The sequence below is a fragment of the Toxotes jaculatrix genome, chromosome 19 (genome assembly GCF_017976425.1).
Source record: "Toxotes jaculatrix isolate fToxJac2 chromosome 19, fToxJac2.pri, whole genome shotgun sequence".
NCBI classification, from domain to species: Eukaryota; Metazoa; Chordata; class Actinopteri; family Toxotidae; genus Toxotes; species Toxotes jaculatrix.
Genome location: NC_054412.1, coordinates 3826542 through 3853223, shown reverse-complemented (window position 1 = coordinate 3853223; position 26682 = coordinate 3826542). Strand labels below are relative to the sequence as shown.

Genomic DNA, 26682 nt, shown 5'->3' with positions numbered 1-26682 from the left:
CAACAAAAAAACGACAAAAAGAGGGAAATGAATGTGAGCGTGTGAGGTTGTGCGAGTTTGTGTGTATGCCAGCCTTGGTGGAGCTGAGGAACTCTTCACTAGCAAAACAAACATGCCACTCAAAATATACATTAATGGTCATCAGATGACACTGAGGCTGTAAACGTTTCCAGGCCTCGGCTCTGCTCACATCAACGTGTAACATCTGACTAACTCAAGAACAAGCTCAGCCTGCAGCACAGCAGCTTTCAGCAACAACAGATCATCTATCCACGCCTGCACGTCACTGCTGCTGCATGAAAACCCCGGTGACCTGATGTTTTTGTGTTTTTTTGCATCAAAATTCTTAATATAATGCTGCACATCTGTCAAGTGTCAAATCCTGGCACGATGCTGTAGAAGCTTCCTTGAGGTTCCATGATGAAATGACTCACGCAAATTAACAGAACGAAAATGAGGAAAAAAAATGGGTGGGTGCAGACACAGCAATCACAGTGAATAAACTGTAGTCTCTATCCTCTGATCCAAATGTTACGAGTTATTTCTGTTGTGTTGTGTTGTGTTAGCAAATGTGAAAATCCAACGTGTTGACAAGACAGTGACAGTTCAACACAATAACTAGCTAGGCGTGACAGAACGGAAATTGAATCAAGATGTTAACCCAACCCTGTTATGTGTTTAGAGACAAAAAACATTCAGGTGTTTGAAGACACTGATCCTTTCCTCAATGGGTCAAAAAAAAAAAGAAAAAAAAAACTCTGAAAGCTCTAAAAAACTTTAGATTTGGTGGATCGTGTATGGTGGAGAAATACTGTTCACATGTTTCATCTGTCATGAAATGACACATTTTCTTTGGCCACTTTCAGCCAGCAGAAACAAGTTATTGACACAACATGGTGAACAAGTTATAGAGCAACATAACCATTAGTTTGGACAACTCAGCAGTGACACTGATTATAGCTGTTCTAATTTATTAGTTTAAGTCAATTAAATTTAACCATTGCAGACGAACTGAATGCCAGCGACTGAATGTGAACACACACTCTCACATACACCCACACCCACAGACACACACAGACGTATACTCCTGTCAAATTGAAAGATAGCCGTGAAACCCTAGCAGGAGGCGTTTTTGGTTTATTAATTAAACCCTTACACCACAGTAACATGGTAATGTACAAAGAAGAGGAGAGAGGAGAAAGGGAGTAATGAAGCAGTAAGAGGAGGGGGGAGGAGGAGGAGCAAAAATATGGCACAGAACATGAAAAGAAAAGCCAGGGGAATACCTCTCAGTGAGGGCCGGCACTCGCAGTTATGTAGTCATGCTATTTCACCAATATCACAATATTTTCTCTATGGTACTGGGACATAAACTTAGCATGTCCTCCCTTGGCTTCAAACATTTGAAGTTCGAACCGCTCTGGAAATTTTGAGTTTTTTGCTGAGTGTGCAATGAGCTCCTACAAGTTAAAATGACACATCTTACACTTTGAAGTACACAAACTGAGGCAACAGATAATCAGAAACTCGATGTCTGTCCCCCCAAAAGTCAATGAGTCCACAAGATCCCACATCAGTTCTCATTTTATGGTTCGAGTCAAAGCTCTTCTTTTTTTTTTGGCTGCCTCACAGTACACAAAGCAATGGAGGATCATTACTGTGAGTGGCTGTAAACTTTACAGCCAGTCTTTACAAACTGAGCGAAGCTCATGATGATGGTAGGACGGTGCAGCTTGTTTCTGTTGGCCGCTCCGATGCTCTCAGCACCGGCATCCAGCTGACAGCGCTGTCAGCAGCCCGACAGGAGAGAGGTTCGGTCTGATAGAATTTCACAACCAAGCTATGAACAAGATGCTGACTTTTACTTCGTGTGACTGTGTGGAAATGAAAAATATAGATGGATGGGTTAAAAGTGCTGAATCTCAGCTGACTCGGAGACAGGCCTCATTATCATGTGAATGTTACTGTATCACTGATTGGGCTTGGAGACTTCAAACCTTTTACAGAAAGCTTGTGTTCCAAACGTGTGGGGTTTGAAAGGTGGAGGTATTTACCAGGCAGCAATGGTCCATTAAAAAACAAACACTATGAGTTACAACATGGAAATTGAGAGACTCAGTGTTTATGGAGTTTGACCTTTAATAGAGACTAACAGTGAAGACATTTTGGCTTCTGCTGCACTGACTGTTTAATCTGTGTCTTACAAGACATGGAAGCACAATGGTAAAAAAAATGACTGCAGAATCCCTTTAATCGTTTTTCTGGATTCAACTGCTGGAAACTCTTGGTGTGTATGTGAGTGGAGCTCTTTACTGTTCACTGAAGACAGTGACAAAATCTGATCAGAAGAAAAGGAACTTACGAGAAATTGTGTTTAGAGCCCAACTTCAGGAGAAGCAATGAATAAATTCTGGTGTAAACAGAAAATATGTGAAATTATTTCACAGTTTAGCCGTTTATAACATCGACCCCCCAAATATCGGTGTTGACCTTCAAAAACCCAGATGTCTGGTGACTAATGAGACACCAAATGATGATGACCTCATGCATACGCAGGGTGTAAGTTCCGGTTAAAATCATTTCATGAATTTACCGTCAGTGGGCAGATTTTACTGTAAATAATACCATTTTGTGTAATCAGTTGCTACCTGGAGAGACAACACACGTCAGAGTTTTGCATCCACTACCGCCCACCCCCCTTAAGACCTCAGGGAATATTTTAAACAGCTTCTTGTGTTACTTTATTATTAATAAAACAAGTAACATGTGTGACACAAGCAATGTGAGTCCCAGAGGAATTAAGGGCAAATGAACTGGATAAGAAGGGAAGAGAAAAGAGGATGAAAGAAAAAAAAAAGAGGCAAGAGAGGGGAACAGAACAGAGGAGGATCAACATGGATAGAGATGTAAAATTTTTCTTGGCTAAGGTGACTGTGAGTTAACAACAAACAAATGGGCTGCGGAGCTAAAACTAATGACAGAGCTGAGTGGTTGAGTTTTCATTCTGGATCTAGCGTCTAAATTTAACCCACAATTGTTTCCAGGCCCGGGAGAAACGGCATCCCACCCACATGTGAAGCAGACACGAGATCAGGGGTCCCATTCGGTTTGAGTTGCCATCAATCAGCTCAGGCCGCGTCCCCCGCCAGCATTACATCATGACATACCTATTCTGATTTGAACAAGCCAGGGAAGTCATTTGGTACACTGGCAGAGAGAGTCGTACCAAGTCGGGACTAATCAGCTCTGAACAGATTGGAGGAAGAACATTCAGAGTTGCTCAATACCCCGGGGCAGTAATCCCACAGTGTAAAACCACGCAAGCATGCTGGGGTCACTTGCATTCAGTCCTGCTGCAAACATGTATTGGCTCAGACGAGCTGTTGTAAATGATCTTTTCGTGGAAATGAGGTCCACCCAAAGGGATTCATTACACTTAGAGTTAAAGTTCTCACGTTCTGGTGCTGTGCTCTTATGTTTTTCGTGTGTTCTCACTCTGGTTACTCGTACACTACATGTCTTGTTATGTAAATTTCACATTACACGTGTGCACGACGCTGTTCTCCATGAAGTCCCTTCTTTGTCTCTTCTTCTCATGTATTTTGGTGCATATAATTCATGTTTTCTAACACAATGACCCGCTTGCTGCATAACAATGATAAAGATTTGTTGAAAATATTATCATTACACGGATCTGTGACCCCTGCTGCTTGACCATTTCCAACTGTACTCCCTAAAAAGATAGACAGATGCCTTTTGATGCCACTGATCATCTGTCTCCTGATTAAATAAAAGTTACACAGAGTCAGAGCAGCAATCTGAGCAGAAAACCATTTCTCTGAGCTGACCTTCTAGTATGGTGAGGTTCTTCAGGGCCATGGAGTGCTCCCAGTCCTTCAGACGGAGGTCCTCTGTGATTGTGTTCAGGATCTCCATCTCGTTCCTCAGCTGGGCCTCCGTGTGGACGTGGGTCACCCATAAACTGCTGGTGTCCTCTGTTATGTTGCTGATCTGGATCTGAGCAGCAGGAGGAGGTTTGACAGCAGCAGTAGATCATCAGTAAACTGCTGTTAGACGGGGAAAGGAAGATCTCCTCATAGTGAGGAAGTAGTAAATACAGTGAATAAGACATTTTTATGTAAGCTGTGATGAACCTGCAAGTCCTGTATCTTCAAATTGTGAACACTGATGTCGTTGCTGAAGGTGTGATTGACAGCTCCCACCGTCCAGTTAACCTCGTCCAGTTTCTCTCTCAGCCCGCTCATCTTTCCTGAGGTTTCCCTGAAAGAGAGCAGAAACAAATAAAACCTGATTTTTGTGAATTCATTAAAGTGTACATAGTCCTCTGTTACACTTTCATGCTTTGGAGATGATCTTCAGTGTAATCGGAGTGTGTACCGGAGCAGGAAGTCCTGGTCGCGGAGCCAGGTGGAGGCTCGCGCCACCTCAGCGCTCAAGCCCGTCAGGTTTCTGTTGGTGGAGCTGCTTAGAGAGGACAACCTGTCGTCCAGCTGCACCAGGTAGCCCTCTGACTGAAGAGAGTAAGCCTGGATGCTCCTCAGCTCCACCTCCATGCCCTGCGAGGAAGAGACCTTAGTATATCCTCGTAGGATTGATTGAGGAATGAATATTAATATTAAAGAAAAGCACAGTTCTTGAAAGTACAGAGTGCTTCAAACCAGTGTACTTCATATTTATTGCAAGATTAATTACTTAAAAAAATTTGTATACATTTACTTTATTAACTCCTAAGAGCAGTGCTTTGTTACAGTTCACATATGTGAATAAGCACTAACATTAGTTTACTTGAGTTTAGTCAGTTTTATTATCTGTTTCTGGCTTTTTTAAGTTCATTCTTTTGAGAAGGATTTATTTTTGTCATAAATTTTGTTTTGGCACTTTTGTTATATGGGATTATATTTGCAGATGTGCTTACTGTATGTGCGAAGTCAAAAAAGATTTTTTTATACCTAGAAAACACAATTTTTTCATTATTTTCTGTTGCAAAATCAGAACAACAGGAATGATTTAAACTGGGGTAAATGCACGTTCTTTCAACTTTTTGTGAAAAGCTCTTTATTATTATATTGTACTGTCATTATTTTTTTATATCATCCACACACAGGCTTTTCTAATAGCATGTGTGCATGCAGACAGACATGCTCCAGTGTGCCCATAATCTAAACAAGCATGGATACATGTTCATCTGTGGAAGGTGGAGTGTGTCGGACATTTCCTGTCTGGAACTGTCTCTGTTTGGAGGTGTGCCCAAAATAACTTTATTGAATGAAATAGAAACTTACTATTACAAGAGAAGTTATTTTTTTTAGCACATTCATGTCACTGAACAAACTCATCATCAAACTCTATTCAGGTCCTGTAACATTTTCCAGGTCTAAAATCCCGCTCTGTATGAGCGCTTGTTTTCATTCTTGTGTCGTACCTTGATGAGGATCTCCAGCCTCTGCAGCCAGTCGCTGTGGTTCTGGAAGAGGTTCTCCAGTTTCCAGATGTTCTCCAGCAGGTCGGCCTGAGTGGACGCCTCGCCCAGGGTCTGCTGGAGCAGCCGAGAGCGCTCTGACATCCGGGTCACGTTCTCCATCAGCACCTCCTGCCGCTGTGAAGAAACCTGGGAACGAGAGACTGGGGAGGGAAAGAGAAAGACACACACAGAGTGAGAGGTTTGCTCTGAGTGTTGATTCACTGATCCCCCAGCTACAACATACGTCCCCAAATTGAGTATCATTTACTATCAATCACTACTGTCAGCTTGGAACTAGCCAGCATTTAATGCAGAGCAGATGTTGATTCAGTCGCCTGCACTAATTCTGGTTGTCTGTTCCTGCTAAATGTATTGTTTTGTTAAATCAAGACCTAAATATTTTTTATTTTGGCCCAAAATGAGTTTCCAGTGTTGGCTTAGTGTGAGGTTGTCTGCACTGTAACGTCATATTGTGGAAATTCTGTCTTCATTCTGACTGATGTTGAAGTTGGCCTCTGTATGTTGTTGTTCGTCCAATACCTGCAAGGGAGAGTGTGTGTTTTTCACAGATATGACCAATGGATTCCCCGTGATGGAATTTACTTTATATCAGATTATATTTCTTCTCCTTACTCTATGACATTTATCTGACAGCTATGGTTACCATTTTTACAGATTTAAATTTTTTAAAGATTAAACCATTGGTTCCAGATATTTTTGGTTTGTGACCTCTTAAAGAAAAGCAATATCTAATTGGGATCACATTTCAGACGGCTGTGAGTTACCAGCAGTCTTCTCATTTGGATGGTCTCTCTCTCTGAATTTCACACGTTTTTTTAGCTGTAACATCACATTTGCCGACAGTGAACATGCTGTTGATGGACCTCTCTCGTCTTGTCTTCGGCTGTGGCAGCGAGGCCACTTCTCTCAGCCTTTTCTCTGTTACCGACTGTGTCTAATGAGAAAAAGCTCCTCTGTTTCATGTTATGTTGAGAGCATGTTGCATGGTAACGGCTCGATAGCCCGAGAGATATTTTGAAACCAGATCCTCAGCGTTACGCCATGACGACATCCCCTCTCTCTGCAGGACAGCAGGGACCAATGTGCGCAAAAAACCTCAGATGGAGAAAAAAGGGACTACTTGGGAAACGAGAGGAAGCAGATAATTCCCTCCACACATGCTCTTTCACACACTGGTGCCCCTAACAGCCGAATATTACACACTCTGAATGTTTCTGTTTTCACGTATCGTAAGAGAGTGATAAAAGCGTGTGTGTGTGTGTGTGTGTGTGCGCTGGAGTCCATGCCAAGAGAGCTGTGCATGACCTCAGAGCAAGAAAAGTGCTGCAAAGCCACAGTGCTGCAAACAAACCATCTAAATTCCCGATCATTACGTGTGTTAGGTTTATTCCTAATGACCTGAAACACTGAATAAGCTGAAATCTCTCCACTACACAGGGCACTTAATTGCTAAATGATGGTCTGTCGGTGGTGGTGTTCGTTCAGAGAAACACACACACACACACACACACACACACACACACACACAAATTTAAGATCAACCTGAACCTGATAGTATGGAGTTTCTCCATGCTGCTGAGGCAGAAGAAAAGGAAGAACAAGACCTGAGTCAGTGAAGGAAGAGAAGGGAGGTGAAGAAGAGGTAAAGAAGAAGATGCAAGATGAAAAATGAAATGGAGAGGAAGAAGGACAAAAAGAAGAAGAGGGAGATGAACAAGATGAACTCCATGTGAACAACTTACTCCATTTTTCCAGTTCATTTTTGTTGATGCAATCTCTGCTCTTTGATTATTTTGCATAGCATCATTCTCATGATTAACAGACGGAAAGCTACAAAAAAAAATATTGGGTTGTCATTTTTTTTTTTTGTTATGTGTTCAGTGGGTAAACCTGCAACGAGGAGGACTCTCTGAGTCTCCGAAACCCTTTCTAACCACACGATGAACTCAAAAATCCATGGTGGCCATGAAAAAAAAAATACAAATCTGGCTTTTTAATTTGGTCTCTGAAATGCTGACACTTGGGAAAGACACCATTTTCCCAACAGCAACAAACTACGCATCAACACCACAATTCAGTCAGATAATCTTGTAAGGATAATTTGAAAGTTACAGATGGGGCGGCGGCACAGAGCTTAGTGTTAATGCAATCCATGAACCGTTTCCAAATTTTCTGAAATTTGTCAGTGTGGTTTTGCCAGCTTAAGGTGCAGAATTACATTTCTTAACCACAGACTGTTTGGGGGCTGTGGGTTCTCACAGCTGAGAACAACTGTGCACTATTACAGCGAAGACATATAAACTTATAATCATATCTAGTTGCCAGAACACATTTGAACAGATTTTCCACAGCGTTTCCTCTGTTTTCAACGCCTCAGGGAATCATCCATCAGCATTAGGAATCGCTCTACACTAATTGATGCATGTTAAACCGCTGCTCTCTTAACACGTGGAGCTCTGTGTATACAATCAACCAAACCACAGAGGTCACTGTCAGGTAACTGAATGGCAGTAAAAGGCTGGTTCAGATGTGAGGATATGCTAATCTTCTCTGCCCTTGAAGCAATCCTAACTTTACCGTATCATTTTGGTGCCAGAGTTAGGGATAGTTTTAGTTTTCTATTCAACAAAGCTTAAAATATTAAAACACACCTAGCAAGGAACAGATAAATATCCACTTCGCTGTAACTGTGCCTCTCTTTCAGGCATCAGCCCTTATAATGACAGACTGCTGTTGAGTTACAGCTGGAAAGATGAGTCTTTAATAAGGTAAGTCTTTTGTGACTTCAGGAAAGGACAATGACAAATAGACCGAAAGATGAGCTTCACGCCTGACAAATCCATTTCAAACCTCTCAAAGCTCGGCTCTGTAAGATGGGAAAGCCATTTCTTGTCTTTCCCATTCCCCTCCTATTCTTTCCTCTTGATTTCACACATATGCACAAAAATATAAACTCGCACACAGTGGCATGGCAGCAATATTCAACACAGACTGGTCCCAAATTCGCAGCTTCATGGTCTATGAATTCTTCAGTGGAGAAGTGGACACTTTATCCATCCATGTATCAAATGCTACTAGGCGGGAGAGCAGGCCAGCACAGCAGCTGGGCTTCAGTGTGTAATCTGAATGAATTCTGCATCATTGCTTCAGTCTTCACTGTGCCTCTTTATACAGCATTTTACCTGCACTCAACATGATCACGGTGCACTTTAAGTAAACAAACAACCCATAAACTAAAATGACTTAGTGCAAACGCTGACCTAAAGGAGAACGGATACAAAAGCTGAACCTGCTCCAAAAGCTCCAAACACCAGGGATTTGTTAAAAACTAGATTTTCAATCCCACTCATTGTTTCTTGAAAGTGGACTTTGGACACGCTTCTGCCTACATCATCAGCTGCACGTGTGTCAACACACACAGACTTTACAATGTGAACCCAAGACATAATGGAGGTGATGCATTCAGGCCCATGCATTGACACTGGGACACAGGAAACCGTGACGTATCCAGACAAACCGACGCACATCGCGAAGCCAGCGGTGTGTGTGGCCTTACATAGACCACAGTGGATGTGAGTGTTTTGACACGCATCGTGTGCTGTCAGTGTGTATTGTCCCTTTAGAGATATGAGGTTGGGTTGTTTTTCTAGCAGTAAGCAGTCAGGGGACTGTTTGTTGTTTTGTCTGGGCTGAGGATGAGGAAACAAAAACCTCAAACACCAATAATATGCAATTCTATATGCAGTAACTGCAGGTACTGAAGAAAGAGACCAGTTATTAGCTGAGTGCACTGCTACTGAAATACTTTCTTTCATTTTTTGTTTGTTCATCCCACTGAAATTCTTGATATACAGCACAGCTAAAGGGTCGGATTTATTAAAAAAAAAAAAAAAGGTACAAAACAACAAATCTTTGTCCTGCTTGTTTGTGCATGTGTGTGTGTGTGTTTTCATGTGCTGTTCATTCAACCCAGGTTGTGGATGGTTGTGTATTTCTTGCACAATGACTGACTGTTTCTCTGTCGCATGTTTCCTTTCTTCAGTTCTCTCTCTCTCTCTCACACACACACGCACCTACACAAAAATGTATTTTTATTCTTGTAAAACCTTTCCATAGACTACATTCATCCCTGCCTTTCTTATGGTACTAAAACTAAACATTAACCTAATTAACATGTTCTAACCTAAACTCAAAAAACAAAGTCTTACCATCAAAATAAACAGTTAAGGCTTCTGGTCTTTTCTGTCCCCAGAACAAAATGAGCTGTAAAGGTCTGGTTCCTGACAACATCATGTGCGTTCTGGGAGTGCACACGCACACACACACACCCACGCACACACGCACGCACGCACACACACACACACACTCCCAGTGAGACAGACAGGCTGGCTGGACAGCGTCATGGTCAGGGCAAAGAGAGGAGATAGAGGGAGGGCTCCTAGAGCTGCATTCCTCTGTGGGCAAAGCCAAAGACAACATGGTGCCTTCATTTATCTCTTTATCTGCAGCCAGTGTGTGTGTGTGTGTGTGCGTGTCTGTGTGTGTGTGAGTGTGAGTGTGTGTTCCAACAACTGTGCTATGTCTTCTCTCTATCACCATCACTGCATAAATCACTGCAAGTTCCCGACTGGACTCAGTAATGGCAGATCCCCAACATTAAAGGACTCGGATCAACAAATCTGTATAGAAACATGGCTCTGAACATGATGGAGTAACAAACAATGTGGTATGAACTTTGCATGCTTACTGACCATGGCCACATGATCAACGTTTCATTTAATACAGTATAATCCAACCAGGTTGGTGCACTGACATTATTTATAAGCTTTGGGTCTGTACATGTTTCAGCTTACATTTTTTACATTTACATTTTTTTCTAGAAAGAACAGGACATCGTGTTGCAATGGTTGGTGTAAGTAAACAGCTTTCCTCAGAACCTCGTCTGCTCCTCTAAATTGCAGGTCTTTCATCAACCGTCCCTGAGTTCTGTTAAAAGTGTTGTACAAGTCAAATGTCCTGCAGAGCTTTGCCTTCTGGCCCTGCATCCATGGTTACTAATCTCCTTGTTTTTTTAATAAAGATACTAAATTGGATGTGTGTGTGTGTGCGTGTGTGTGTGTGTGTGTATTACCAAGGAAAGAGCTGTGGTATGAAAACAGCTTAAAGGACCCTGCCATTACAAACAAACTTAGAGAACACCCACTCCTACTCCACAGTGTTATTCAGTTTGTCAAGTTTATTTGTGTAGCCCAATTTCATATACTATAATATCTCAGTTGTCTTTACAGGCTGATATTAGCAGTGATTCCCAGTAAATCCCAAACCAGGGCATAAGGATATGCCCTGCACAGACTGCTGGGGGTAAAGTACAGATTATATATATATTTTTTGCATAACTTTGTTTACACTGTTGAGAGTTAATTGCACTTTTAGCAAAGAAGAAATTCAACGGTTACGGGATCTACCTAATCAGAATTTTTTTGTCTTATTGAATGAAAATTTTCTTAAATAAAAAAACGCCTTAATTTTAAAGAACTGTTTGCCTGTTTCCTGTTTTACATACATTATACAAAGGCTAAATTATAGTGCTTGCGGTTGCAGCATCTATCACGGTATGTTTACGATCCCACTGTAGCAGATGAGGACCACCTAAAACATGTCAACTAACTGTGATTGGTCGATCTGAGCTGTGTGTGGTAGTGTTTGCTGACACTGACGAGAAGATGGAGTGTTTGAAAAGTGGTCGTTCTTCTTCTTTTGTATTTTATGATGTGGAAGAAAACATTTTGAGGACAAACCTTGACCTTGCCGCAGTTGTGGCTCTCTGTTGCTCACAATGTAAATGAAAGAATGTAATCATGATTCCTTTGATTATATATGTCCATCTATCCTTCATCTAGTCTTATACCAAAGTATTAATCAACCCCCTGCACAATTTGTGGTGTAACCACTGAAACACCTCAATGGAGACGCATCACTTTGAAAAAAACAAAAACAAACATTGTTTGCCAACAGGTCTTTCATCTCTGGACCTCCCTGAAGGAGTCAGACATGTTTGATAAAGCCTCTATCGGCCTCCTCCTGTCCTGATGCTGATCTTCCCACCTTCACACAGACACTGATCTTAAAGGAGACAAATCTGATAAGCAACTGATATGGAGAAGGTGTTGACTTGACTTTAATCAGAACATCTTGTTGGAATGAAGCTTTGGCAAACACGACCCTCACGACCCTCCAGTCCAGTCCACCCCGAACACAGTAACAATAAAAAGCCAGAACAAACAGTCCCAGGACAGTGTGTTGAGTTTGGTCTATGGCGTACCTGGAACGAATCTTCAGAACAAAGCAGGATTCAGGTGTTAAAACTGAGAGAATGGAGACATTTTTAGTTTCTAAGCAAAGCTGGAAAATATCGCTTTGCTCTATCTGAGATGCAAATTAAACTGTTAACATCTTGATTGGGTCAGTGGATCCCAACCTTCTGGGATTGTGACCCATTAAAATGAAATCATATCCCGTTGTGATGCCTCTTGTGGTAGGTCAGGCAGGCACGAAAGTAATATTATAGTCGCATGTTCCATATACACTGCGATCATGCATGTCCACGACCTCGCTCTCACACTGGGTGGTCCATGTAAACATTTGCTGTGTATTCAGTCTGCATCCAACAATGCTGAGTTCTGCATCCTAGCTACTACACTGCTGCCTGCTTTCAGAAAGTAAACTCCCTCCACCTCCCCGGTCTCCTCCTGTACTGCCACTTGGTTGTTTTTAAATATTTCTTTAGAAACATATTTGTGATCATTTCATGCTCTGCGTCAAGGCCGGGTATTGTTTGTGTTTGTTTGTTTCTTTCATTGATTTTATTGTTTTGAAAAGACTGATTACTGTTGACTGTTGTGCGATATGTTAGATGTATTTTAAGAAATGTGAAAAAAAAAAAAGAAAGTCGGATATGTTAGACCCCTACTTTCGTACATTGAGGATTTGTCCAACATGAGTGTAATTTTTAGGTAGACTGGGTTGGCACAATGTCACTTGTCTCTGTAAAATACCTGAAACAACGTCAACATTTGCAGACGGATATAATATAACTCTAAAACACAAATTCAGTTCAGTGCAGGGTCTAAAATTGACCAGCCAAGACCAGCCATGAAAGTGATCTGACCTGGGAGGAGGATGAGAGAAACAGCAACCCCGGAGAAATATTAAAACAGCTGGTTCTAAGTTAAGAAAAGCCAGTTTTACCATATGTGCTGTGATGGGCAGACACCAGCTCTGTCACATTTTGATGGCAACCATTTTTTAATATCCCTCTAACAACAATAACAAAGTCGGATATGGACACCACATCTGTCACAACACGGTGTTTTGCATGTGTCTGTGTGTAAGTGGGAGAAACAGTGAGAGACCAGCCACCTCCCACCAGACAGAAACTGACCAGCATCCTACTTCACTTTGATGGGATGCCAGCAGCAGGAAGGAGGGAAGGAAATAAAGAAGAAAGACCCTTTTTGTGAACTGCAGACCTGAAAGTCTTCCAGCCGGTGAACGAGAATGAAATTACAGGATCTTAAAATCTGAAAAGGAGCAACGTGCTTTCTTTGACATTACACATCAAAAGGAAGCCATTAGGTGATTTTAAATGGACTACAAAAGGCTGGATTCATTTTCGCAGTCAAACTCTATTACCTCTAACTGATTTAAAGATAAAAAATGTGTGAGATAATTATTAAATTGGTTTAACGCAGCAGTGAATAAGCAGGTGAGACAGCAAAGGAAGAACAAAAATACGAAAACCTAATTTCACTACATGTAATTTCACAGACTTTTTGTGTAGCCTGACTGACAATGTTCCTGAATTACTGCCCAGCCTTAGGCACAACACAGATTACCACTGAACAATAAATGGAAACACACATCTCATCAGATTAAGTTGACAGCAGGCAGGAAATTTCACAGCTAATTTATCAGCGATTGTGTTTGTGCTTCTCGCTCAAACCTGCATCACGGTCCTGTTTGTCCTGAGTGTGAACCGGGTCTGAGAAAGCAGGATTGCAATCAGCCACGGTCGATCACCACAATAAAACAATCACACTGCACACCGGTCGCTGCAATACACAAACTGCAACCCACAATAGACACAACAACTCACTCCATCGTGCAAATAGCTCCAGCAGTCCAGCTGCAGCGAGAGATGTGATTGATTCTTTAGTGCTGATTGTTTGTTTCTACTTCGCTGGGAAACAGAGGGAGAAAAGATAAATGCATTAAACAGGGATCACTGGAGAAATAAAGTATTTTATCTGTTTAACTCAGGCCCTGGATTTAGTGTTATCAAGGCCAATCTGCCTGCGTGTAGTGTTCTTTCGCATCATGGGACGTGGTGCTCTTCCTGAGCAGACAGAGCTCAGATATTGGTTCTCTAGATTATAAAAGCAGTGAAGAGACAGTGAAAAAGTCACCATCAACATTTGAATCTTCTTCGTTCAAGACAAAAAAACATCATAGAGGCTGAGGGCATAATAGAAAGGCCGGTTTTATGGGGAATGTGGTCTTAATTTTGGTAAACCACCAGCGTCACATCCAGTCTTACATCATCATCCTGAATATCATCTCATTTGTTTGCAGCTAATATAAACACGAGTGCAACAATGGATTTGACAGTTTATTTATTTTGTTATTGATGTTTAATGTTATTTTCTGGAATACATCTACATTTGAAGAAAACTGACTAAAGCTATTTTGTTGTGTTCTGAGAGAAATGGTACGATTATCGGCCGCAAACCACATGTTTGGAACAGGGTCATGAACCCACGCTCACATCCTTACATGAAACCGATTTATACACAACTAATGCCTGGTCATCGCCATTCACACACCACCTGGTTATACAGCTGTGACTACATACAGTACTTATGATTGCTAAACTACACAGTTTATATAAGATGCTATAAGTATATATTTGCCAAACAGACATGTTGACTTTCAGTTTGAAGTGGAGATTGAACTTGGCAGATGCTGCAGAGGAAGAACTGTATTTTTGTGGGGTTTCTTTTGTTTATTTGTTCATTTTATGGAAGGTTAAATACAAGAATGTCTCTACGATCTGCAGTTGTGTTGAAGTGTCTGTCAGGGGGAGGCCGTGTGTGGAGTTCAGCCAGCTGTAACTCAGCTGCAGGAATGTCAAAATGAAGTGACAGCAGTGGTGGCGGTGGGGTTTGTTTGATTTGTAAGCATGGACCGTGTCTGATGTGGCAGACATCAAAGTAAGGCTCACGCTGTGAGAGGCTGAATGACTTAATAGGTGTGTGTGTGTGTGTGTGTGTGTGTGTGTGTACAACTGAAGTACCTGTTTTCTGCCTCCTGTTAGGGTGGCTGTGTATTTCCTGGAGTGATGGTGGTTTAACTGATTCAAATGAACGGATCAGCTGTGAATATTAAAGCCTAAGATCTGTTTACTATCTGCATTTACATTCTAAAAAAAACATACTAACCGTGGTACATAACTGTTTTTTAATTTTCTTTTTTAGATTCTTAAATACTTATTTAAGGATCCCCAATCCCAAAAATAAAAGCACTGGAAAAGCTGGAATTTTGTTTTAACTTCCAAAACAAATGAGTCCTATTAAAAAAAAAAAAAACACTCCAACTAAATCAAATCATGCATGCTACATGCAGGAAAGCTGCAGAATTTTATCACCTCATTCTACTGGTTTACAGCTGCCATAAAGTACACATAACTGAAACGTGAACATAAACAAGGCATTTAAAACGTTTTCAGGCATGAAATCTAACATGCTTTTTCCTTGACTGAGAAACAACATCTGAGTGTTAATTTGACAAGACGGGAAGAGGTGGACAAAATATAGAAAGTGTAATGACAAGACACCCCCAAAAAATAAGAAAACTAAATTCTTAATATTTAAGGGTATCCTGTGAAGTTTCTGTGACACAATACACACTCCCGCCAATGATTTCACACTATCAAACTGATCGACAGGTGGTAAAAATTTGCCAAGAAAAGAAACAACTTGGCAGCAAAACGCAGGGAAGAGGTAAACTGGCAAACATGGCTATAAACAATGAGGTTTTCAATTATTTAATAATAATAATAAAAAAAATCAGCCTTTGAAATGTTTTAAAAGAAAATACATTCAACACATTTGTCAGGCCTTAGGGATACACACAGGAGACAGTGACTGTAAACAGAACTTTGTTTAGAGGAAAACTCTACAAATCACCCTTAAAGTTAGCAATAATATTTCATATTCACAGCTCAGTCTCAACATTGCTTCATTTCCTGTTAGCATACAATGGTTAACTACCACAACAGTGGGCTATCAAGAGGTCATAGTTTAATGTTACCATATATTAGACATATTTTTCAGGAAAGTTTCTTGTTCAAGCATGCTTGAGATGTAGATGTTTGATCAGTATTTTGTTATAAATCATCATTTGGCAACACAGGACAGCACAGTCGACCTCTGTATTAAAAAATGATGCAGATTATGGATTTAAATCTCTTTGTAATGGTTTCCTCAACCACTTCCATCTCTTGTTTAATTCTTCTTTTCCAAACTGTCATCCAACCAAACACAGTTGGACACTAACAGCCTCTCAGCATTGAGACGCCAGCTCATAACTTTGTTTTGTGTGCTTCTTTGGACTTCACTGAGCTCCAGCAACACAAATTAAATAGATCAAAACCCCCTATGGTGTGTGTGTGTGTGTGTATCAGACTTGAGCACAGCCTACCCAGAGTCTTTGGAATCTGCTGTTGCTTAATTAGTCTGCTAATAAAACAGAAAAAAAGACATTTAGAGGACTAATTTGGGCGCCTGCTATCGTGCTCTAGAAATCCCCGGAGCTTTAACCTCCCCTCTGCTGCAGATTTATAAAATCACTGTAGCTGTTTATGGAGCGCTGCATCAGTGAGGCCTGCTGCTTTTATTTGTGCTGGAGTTGTTTACACACTGCAGTGTAACACTTCATTGCATCTCATGACCTTATTTGGCTTGAAGCTGAAGTCAATGTGTGAAGCTCTGCATGTTTACAACTTATTCTTTAAGGGTTTTTCAAATAAAGGGTGTCAGTGGGGTATGATAAGGTGTTGCACTCATAGTTTTCATTACTATAAAGGAGAGCAATGATCAACTGAAGTTAAACTTCATGCAAATTCAGTCAAGGAGCATTCTGTAGTAATACTTCCATTAAACCATTTATTGTTTTTAATCTACAAGTAGCGGATCACAAATGTCAACCGGCAAGAAGAAAAGTCAGGCGATCACCAAAGTTACTGGGATACATCGTCTGGGAAACATCTGTCATATCTGAACAAAATTTCATCACAGTCCATCCTATGGTTGCTGAGATATGTCAGTCTGAACCACAGTCGTGGACTGATCCATATGTCATCCATACAGCCATGCTGCGAGCATGCTGCGAACACAACACATTTATTTCCCCAAGCATACTAATACTTTCAGTTGTGAAAACAGAAGTAAAGTTATAATGTAAGTTTCAATGCCCCTATCAATTAAACACTTTAAGCACAAAAATAAAATGTCAATTAGTTAAAGCTCTATCAGCTGGATTCAAGAAAACAAACAATCTTTCTGAATGTGAAAGATCCTCTTCCTTCCTGAGTGTTTGAGAGATTTATTAATGCTTCATGCTGAAGATTAAACACAGAGACCAAGGAATGTGCTGCACTTGGTGAAATTATAATGCATCCCTTAATGGTTAGGCAACCATACAAGCATGATGACAGCGCTCTGAAACCATTACTTTCTTATTGACTGCAAAGCATTTCTGCCTCAAGACTGCATAAAAATTCTTTGAGGAAACAGAGAGAGAGAGAGAGAGAGAGAGAGAGAGAGAGAGAGAGAGAGAGAGAGAGAGAGAGAGAGAGAGAGAGAGAGAGAAAGAGAGAGAGAGAGAGGCAGTGAGAGAATGAGGGTCTGGTCCAATTAGTCTTGACATGTTAATGACTGCCTGAATGAGGCTGTCTGCTGACTTTTGGGACTCCTCTTGTGGAGGAATGAAGGGCTGATTTTTCTCTGTATCTTTCTGTGTGTGTGTGTGTGTGTGTGTGTGTGTGTGTGTGTGTGTGTGTGTGTGTGTGTGTTTCTGTGTGTGCGTGCACACTCCTCTTATGATGGACTCCTACTGGGAATGCTGGACCTTCTCCAGACTCTTTTCTTCAAAAAGGACCACGACCACAGAGCAGAAACTCATTAGAAAAGGCTTTATGTGCTCAGAGTCAACTTAGGGGCCCCAGGACAGTGTGTGCATGTGACATACATGTCTTTATGTGTGTGTATAGTGTGTATAGTGTGTATGTGTGCATGCATGAATGTATCAGGTTTGTGGATGTGTAACTCATGTTTTGTGGGTTTGTGTGCCTACATTTTGCGTGTTTATACGTCCTATGTCTGTATATGAATGTGTGTGTTCTTGTATATTTGCGATTGTGTGTGTCTTTTCATGTTTTCTGTGTATAGGTCAGTATTTGAATGCATGAATCTGTGTTTGTGCTCTTATTTGTCTTCATATTTTTGACTATGATTGTGTTTTTCATCTGTTTATTTCATGTTTCCATGCATATAAATGTGCATTTGTTTGGGTTTCTTCACTTTAATGAAGCGAATGAATAAGTAAATGTGTGCATGAGCATAACTGTGTGTGTTTCCTCCGGCACATGCTCTCAGCCTGTGATGGAGGATTTACTCTCCTGCAGGCGACGTGTGTTTGGGGAAGAAATTTCTTACCCGTGTCGAACATAAACACATCGAGATCAAAAACACCTCATCTTCAGCAGCCAAAATGCAGATTGTTTTCACAAGGGTGTGGTTTAAGACCTTTAAAGTTTCTGTTTAAAGTCGTTAGGAGTGGCACTCCGTGGTGTCAGATTTACCTTCTTAGGTTTTTCTACAGACAAACTTAGCCTGACACATATGGTGTACATTCAAGCCTGGTTTTTATCTTGTATCATGTTGTGAAAGAGGGTGTGCTTTCTTAAATAACCTCAAAGGAGCTAAAGTAATCTAAAGCTTGTGGTTGCGGTAAAGTTAGCCTGTCTTTGTTTTTCTAACGGTCAGGTAGGTCGATGTCCTCTGCCTCGCCTTTGTCCCACAGACCCAATTTGTTTCTCTGGGCGTGAGGGTATGCTTTTGAGAAAAAAATATCTTCCATGGCTAGACCAAAAATAGAGAAAGAGAAACTTGCCCCCAAAACGTAGGTTCAGATTGGGGTTAAATTCTAATTTCTCAAGCGTACATCTGCTCCAGCAGCCTTGCACCACACATTCTCCATCATTTCCCTGGCTGTGGTTTCCATGGTTACACAGTACGCTGCTGAACCATCATAAACTCTAATGGCAATGTCAAAACGCTGTGTGTGTTCAAGAGAGCTGCCTAAATACTCTGATAAGATGCTGGTGAAATACTTTTGTCGATATTTGCTTGGTCACAGATGCGATGGAACTGTGCCAGTATGGATTACTAGCAACAGAGTGTTTGACCAAAACTGCTGGTTTTAGAAAGTGGTCTATAAATAATCTTGTTTCTTTAGAGTCAAAATAAAATGTAGCTGTTGCAGGAAAAGTTGACATGAAACACAAACACGATTATGATAACAAATGCACGACCAAACCCAGTTACTACAACGGCCAAATACCAAAATAAACCAAAGCTGTTTCAGAGCCCAGGGCCTTTTGCCCATTTCTGCTTGGCAATAACCTGCCTTTTACCTACAGTGTCACTGAAAGACACAAACAAATTTTTGTTGGAAGATTTCATGGCCTAGAAGAAGAATAACAAATCCACCATCATGTTTTCCAGCAATTAAGTGGCTGAGAGCACAACCACGCCAAACCTGTGAGCTGCGTGTTTGCTCCGGCTGGAAAACATGACTCAGCTGCACCTACAGTATAAGTTAAACAGAGGGATGTAGGCTGCATTTTGAGATTTGCAACACACAGGAGGAAAATAACCCAGTTCACAAAACTGGCTGGTGTCCTCCATTATAGTACCTGTAAAATATTACAGGTGTGGGTAGAAACTGGGCTGTATAAACAGCAGGTGGATGTAAATCATTGGGGATGAAACTAAACCAGTTAACCAATATTTTTGCATAGTGACAGATCCCTATCCAGCTCATAAACAGAGAAATAAGACGTGTAAATCCTTCTTAAACCTCCTGTCCCGAACACCCCGGCAGTTATCAGCCCAGGCTCTGTCTGTAACGCCATATATGGGCCCATACAGATGTGTTTGTTGGGTGTTTTACACAACCTGTTATTCCAATTGACTCCAGATGTAGAACAAGATATTTGTGGCACTGTCTGGCCAAAATGCAACACAAGCCGTCACAGTTTTTCACATAGGAATAAAGGACTCATCCAAGGATCTATAATTAGCATTTATAAAAATAAAACTACAGAGAAATAAGAGGAAATAATCAGTTTTATGCACACTCTGGAGTTATGGCACATAAAAATCCTACGTAGATAAATATGAGCTTAATGATAGAAATCTCTTCAACTAAAGAACCACTGTGCTAAATAACCAAAAATAAATTTGTTAGGAGTGCATGTGCTTTTTGCATGAGTCAACAGGCATGCAAGGACAATGAAAAGCAATGCAGCATATAACTAAGCTCATGTGTACCCTTTGCATTCTGTGGCTATGACTGTGTGATTATAATTGAGGCTTTAAAGGCAAAATCTAATAACCAAACCATGAGAGAAAATCAGAATATGCGACAAGCTGGATCGCAGTAAAAGGCAGAAGAAGACAACGATTTTTAGTTCAGCATCAAACCTAATCCCTTTACTTGCAGAGAGCGGTCTCAAAGCAACACCGCTGTTAACTCGTTTTACTTCTTTTCTTTGGTTTCTTGCTCTCTGGGCTGTGCCACTTCTTCATCCTCTCATGCTGGACTGTGGGCAGACTGGATGCTACAGTGACTCACCGTCGCCTTTTGAGGTATAAAGTGATATTACGAGATGGGACGGGCTGGGGTTAGCTGCAGCACAATACAAAGACGTCTTTGACATAACTTCAAAACTATTACACCTTTAATATGAATGACTGCATTTGAAAACACTTCATATGGCAATGACTGATCTTTTCTCTACTGGTTATAACAAGACAATTAAGGTCAGTCCCACATCTCTCTCACCTACTCTTCTTGTCCTGTATATGCAGTAATGCTTTATCCTCTCTAAGGTATTGTAAAACTTTGGATGAGATGAGAAAAACATCTGAAAGAGCGTAGGAATGTTCTAAAAAGGAGTTTATACATTCTGATGCTGAAGTTTTGGCATTAATGAGAGACAACAGAAAAGCGGCGGCTTCAGACAAAACTCTGCATCTGGTTTCCTTTTAGTTCAAGTATAACACGTGATATGGACCAATCAACTGCACCCAAAAGGAGGTGTGTTTCATGCGATAGAGCCAGATAATGTACAATAAAGCTCATTTGGGTGTAAGAAGTTGAGCACTCCGCGGGATCACAAATTCAGCATCTCTTTCACTGTAGAACTTAACGTGTCTCAAGTTTCAGCCTCAGCTTTTTGCTGCTGGAGAGAACTGTTCAGGATTTAAAAAATTAACTGTGTAAACACTGCAGAGATGTCACAGTTGATATCTGTTTCAATAGTTATGTCCTATTATTTTCCATTTTAATCTGAACCTAACAGTGTCATGTAAACCCACATGGGAACCATTACAAAGAGCAAAAAAGGAATCTTGGAGCTTGTCCAAAATGCACATATCAAAATGAATTAAAAAAATGCAATAGTCCAGCAGCTCTTGGGGAACACGCCACACGGCTTTAAAATTGAGCTTGTTGAGCTTTTTATGTATTTTATGAAATAAATGGCTGAAATGATCACTTACAAGAGATTTTCTCTTCCTGCAGGTAGTTAAGAAACTTTAGAGTGAAGCACAAACATTTCTCAGACAGTGTAGTGAACACACTGTCCAAACAACATGGACTTATTAACAGTGGATAAGCCTCTGCACCATCGTGTGTTCAATGATAAACCTGCAACTTTTAGGCTCATGCGAGGTCATGCGCTTTTAGTCTGCATATGTAAACAGGGAGTCAGTCCACAGGGTTTTCTGGGAGACAAAGTCACCTCACTCTCGTTGCATCTTGCCAGCATTTGGGCCGGCGAGCATGCACAGTCCTCTAGTGCGGCTTTAATGCTAAAATGACAAAACACGCCTCTTAAGTAGTGGCCCTCCTCTTGAGCTGTGGCGGCCAAAACAAGTCACTACAAATGTTTCTCCAGCAGGCGCCTTTGAGATGATAAAAGTCTAGGTCGTGGCTCACAGACATTTCAGCAGGCGCAGACACCGGCTATCATGGGAAATGAAAATGTGACCTTTCAATTACGGACCAATCTCTGCTGCTGCTGCAGAGGCTCCTGATGAGAGTGGACAGAACTATCTCCTATCTACAGGGAGATAAGCTTGTAGAAGTAATGGAGTGATAAGGCAGCTCTTAATCCCATGATGAATGGAGCAGGAATCATCTGGCTCTTTCATCCTTTGTCATTTTGGTTTTATCTGTCTCCGTTTCTCTTTATCACTCTCCCCTCTTTCAGTTGTCCAAAACCAAAAGATTTAGGATCAGATTTGCTGAGACAGAAAATACTATATTATACTTATCATGTCATGAATGCAGATGTGTTCAGCCAACGATGAGGCTCCATGATTCTACTAGCAATGAAATATGGATGTTTGAAAGCACGGGAATGACTAGGAGCCATGAAGTTGGGCGGAGGCCAAGGAGGCAAAATAAGAGCTGGGGAAAAAAAAAAAGTCAAAGTCAAGTGAGAATTCAAACAAAAAGCAAATGTGGATAACACAGGGCTGAATCTGTGTTCACATCGGAAAACTGGCAGCCGTTGTGACTGTGTTTGTGCGTGCACTCGCATCATATGAATGCGTGTGTGCATGTGGCAGAGAGGCCTCCTGTGCAGTTACGCTGGAGCCACTTAGCTTTTGGATGGCCGGCATTTAATTTAAGAGGGGCCGGCCGAAAAGCTCGGTTTGATTGCTTTTCTAAAACAACCTCATCTAAAAGCCTTAAATAACCAAATACCTCTGTGACGACAACGAACCCGTTCCAAACTCTTAACTACCTCTCTGTGCCTGGGAATGCGCACACAGCCACAACCATTTAATGGCATCAGCCATGTGGTTACGGCATGAGTGGGTGGCTCGGGGAGAGGAGGTCTTGAAATGAAATTAGGATTAGTGAGAGCAGTTGATTCCTCCAGGATCCAGCTGGTCTGAAGCCCGGCACCTCTCAAACCTGTTTCTGGGCCTGTCACTTCGTCTTTCTAACTCTATCTTCCCTAATTTTTCTGTCCTTGCAACTTCTGTCCTTTTCTCCCCGTCTCTGTCGAACCGTCTTTGTCTTCCTCTCCTCTAATAAGAGAGCTGACATTTACAAGGAGGCCACAGCAGGGTTCGCAAAAGGTAACAGCCATAAAGTCTGACACACCTCCACAGGCTTTCTCATTCACACACACACACACACACACACACACACACACACACACACACACACACACACACACACACACACACACACACACACACACACACACACACAGAAGTGATTTGGCCATGAGGCTACTGTGGCGTCACGCCAGGGTTTTTCCAAATCAACCAGGAGGAGGAGGAATTGCAGCGGTGTAAGCTCTGAAGACCCTGGAATTTATGACAGCACAAACCGAGTGATACGAAATAACAACAGCTAAAGCTAATTTCCATAACTCACACATCCAAATTTCCACTACACAGTTTCAGTTATTTTGTGCCAATCGCTGAGACGTGTGATGTTTGGAATAAATCTCAGAAACAGCAGTTAGTCTGAGCAGGATGATACTGAATATATTTTTGGTCTTGTTTGCTGCAGGATTGTGTTCACTGTCCTTTCTATTCTTACTGCCTACCATCATTATAGTGACACTATGATGACCTGCTATGACCTTTGCACGGCAAAGCACTGGGTGAACAACGATACTGTTGTTTTCCTTTTTGAGTTATTCATTCAGTGTTTTTCATTTTTGTGTTTGGAGATAATCACTGTGTCAGATTATTCTAACAAAGTCATAAATTCTTTCAGAGATCTGGCTGAGAGACATGGCAGACTACAGGTTGGACACAGACCAATTGCTGTCACGCCCAGTGCTAATTTTTGTCCCTGACACTCCATGCATGTTGGCTCAGGCCATTACTGGGCTGATATTGTGTAATGTTTTTTTTACAGTGATGATATGGATTATGATTACCATAAGGAAAATCATGACACAGTGGTTGACCTGAATTGTGAGTGTGTCTGGAAACACCTCAGGGCCATGATTAAAAACCTGATGACTGAGGCACCAATGGAGTAAAGATAAGGACTTAATGTTACAGTAACATGCATCTTAGACAGATCAGGGCCAAAGCCGCATCGAATCATACTAAAACGCAAAATCTAATTATAAGTCCAATGTTATTAAAGTACCAAACTGGACATTTTCCACACTTCCAGTACTTTTCTAACAATCAACTGGTGCTGATTTGCTCTATAGACAACAAATTAGACGCTGAGCCCTCACTGACTATACAAATCCGTACATCTGAAACTAATCATCATGGCCTTGGTCTCCTAGAAGATCAGCTATGATGCCAACTCACGAATCAGGCTAAAAGGTGCTGTAGATTTTTGGTCACTGTTAGAAGCCCTGGAGCAAAATACCTTTGTATAGTGGAATCCTCCTCCTGAAAACCTGGCACTCCCACAGCCATGGATGAGGCACAGTATGGGAGCCATGCAGCACAAAAGGAGCCAGAACGTTAAAGGCCCCGTCACGCTTTATCTCTCCTCTGTCTTTTATGTCGCTGCGTAAAAGGTCAAGCTTGTCACGCTTCCAAAATGCTGTGACACACGTAACTTTCACATGTGGGAATCAAGTCTGAATCTGTCACACGTGTACTGAGCTCTACAATAGCAGCGGGAAGGAGACAGGTCAATTGTGCGCTGCACTTGGAAAACTGATTTCACGACTCAGATTAGAAATCTCCACGGACAGATGAATGAGGCTTCATTAAGCAGATACAGAGATCTGTGCGACCTCTGGCACTGAAACATTATATTACAAACTTTTCAGCAGATATAGCAGTAAAATGTCCAATTTTGTCAAGTGCAGAAAGTCAATAAAATCACCAGCAGGACTTCACATTACTGGATGTTACATTATACTTATATGATTGTTTATTCATTGCACGCATGTGTGAGAGAGACTGTGTGTGTGTGTGTGTGTTCTCAATGCTAAACCAGAACAGACAGTTGTGGGGGGGGGGGGGGGGGGGGGGGGGGGGGGTTACAGGCCACATCCCAGAGTGTTACCTAAGACTAACTTTGTGGGATTTTATGGTGCAAGTGTGTATATGTGCATGTGTGTGTGTCCTTCATTACAATTCAACCTTGAGGAATGGCTGATGTCATCTGCATAACAGAGCTCTGAGAACAAAAGATGGACAATATGCTCTCTTTCTCAGTGACTACAGTACAGAGCTCTGCTGCTGCATTTCTTTTTCACTCTCCTCCTTTCTTTTTTTCTCTCTTTCTCCAGCCTCCCGTGTGTGATATAAACATCTAACACTCTAATCTAACGCCCCATCTCTGACACCGCCGCGTGAGCAGATCACATCATCATCACATTTTTCCTCACATGAAGTTAAAACAAACACTCAGGCTAGAATAATAAAATCATATTTACAATCAAAACACAGCAAAAGCACAACATGTGTTATGAAGGCCTCAACTTGAGAATCATTTTACTCGACTTGCACAAGCGAAACTTGGAAAAAGTTTGACAGCATCTCCTCCATCATCATTCAGGAAGCAACCAGCAACATCTGTATAGACACTCTCTGTACAATATATATATATATACACGTAGATACCTAATGTAACCAAACACGATTAGATCAATTAATTTTTTTCTTACCCGCCAAGCAGAGTCCAAAGATGGTGAGAAGAACCAGGATGTAGAGGGAAACAATAGCATACTTGATAGCTGAGAGTGAGTTCAGGTGACTGCAGCACTGATCCTGCTTCCTGCGACGCTTTCCAGAACCTGATGAAAACAGAAACAAAAATTAGGACCAAAAAAAAAAAAAAAAAAAGGGGGAAAGTCCAAACAGAGGCGCAAATAATATGAAATTCCAATCTGCCAGGTTTTCTTATGAATAATACAGAAACAGAGGGTGTTAATAACCACTTGGTTGGTAGTGTTTAAAGTTGTTTGGTCTTTTGCCTTCTACTAAACAAAACCATTCCTCTGAAAGTGTGTTAATTTGTGACTGACACAGTATGTGTGAGGTCAGTAATTTGCTTCATGAGGGTGTTCACATTTATTAGCGAGTTTGAAAACAATCAAGGTAATGTTTTCCAGGTATTTCCTTAGTCTTGAGGAAACAAGTGCTGCTGGTTGTAGTTGCACAAATAACTCCAAGGCTTTAATGATAAACCTTAAAAATAAGCAGCAATATTTAGAGCATTTCTTGGTTTACTGGTTTAAAATGGTCATACTTGCATTAAATCTATACTAAAACTTTGATGAGGAATTACTGTATGTATTTGGAAATTACAAGTCTTAAATTATTGTTAAATAGGGAATGGTTTAGACATTATTGCCTTAAGGCCAATAACATACATTACAGCACACACATATACACATATACATATATGTAAAGACGCTTGGATAAATTCATAAAACAGAATTCACACACACAAGTGAGCTCTGTTACAAACACAAATGAAGATGCTCTCTGTGGAGCCATTACTATGATTCATGTCACCACTTAACACTACTCTCAGGGTCAAACAGATGTTCGAGAATTAGTCTTGATAAAACTGACAAGACTGTTAAGATGGAAGTGTTTTTTTCCTTTTGTGTGTGTGTGTGTCACTGTGCGTGTGATAGCTTGGCAGGAGGCAGGGATTAGGCTGTTGATGTTGAGGGAACATTCCCTTCAGGTCAAGAGGATGAAGAGATTTTGGAGGGTTGCTCTGGAGTCACATCCTTCTTTAGTCATTGGAACAAGAATGAGATACTACTTTCAAAATGTTGAAAGTAATAAGAAAGAGTGGAATAAAGTAGC

The 26682-nt window shown here is 41.1% G+C and overlaps 1 protein-coding gene across 2 annotated transcripts in view; it reads right to left on the bottom strand.

Annotated features, from left to right (window-relative positions):
• scara5 (scavenger receptor class A, member 5 (putative)) overlaps positions 1 to 26682 on the bottom strand; it is a 57554-nt gene that overhangs the window by 22835 nt on the left and 8037 nt on the right. For both annotated transcript variants that reach the window (XM_041064470.1, XM_041064471.1), the window contains exons 3-7: positions 25527 to 25655; positions 5444 to 5643; positions 4399 to 4577; positions 4155 to 4281; positions 3849 to 4017 (exon numbers count right to left, since the gene is read on the bottom strand). In XM_041064470.1, coding sequence (XP_040920404.1) covers positions 3849 to 4017; positions 4155 to 4281; positions 4399 to 4577; positions 5444 to 5643; positions 25527 to 25655 — 804 coding nt within the window. The remainder of the gene's footprint in view (positions 1 to 3848; positions 4018 to 4154; positions 4282 to 4398; positions 4578 to 5443; positions 5644 to 25526; positions 25656 to 26682) is intronic.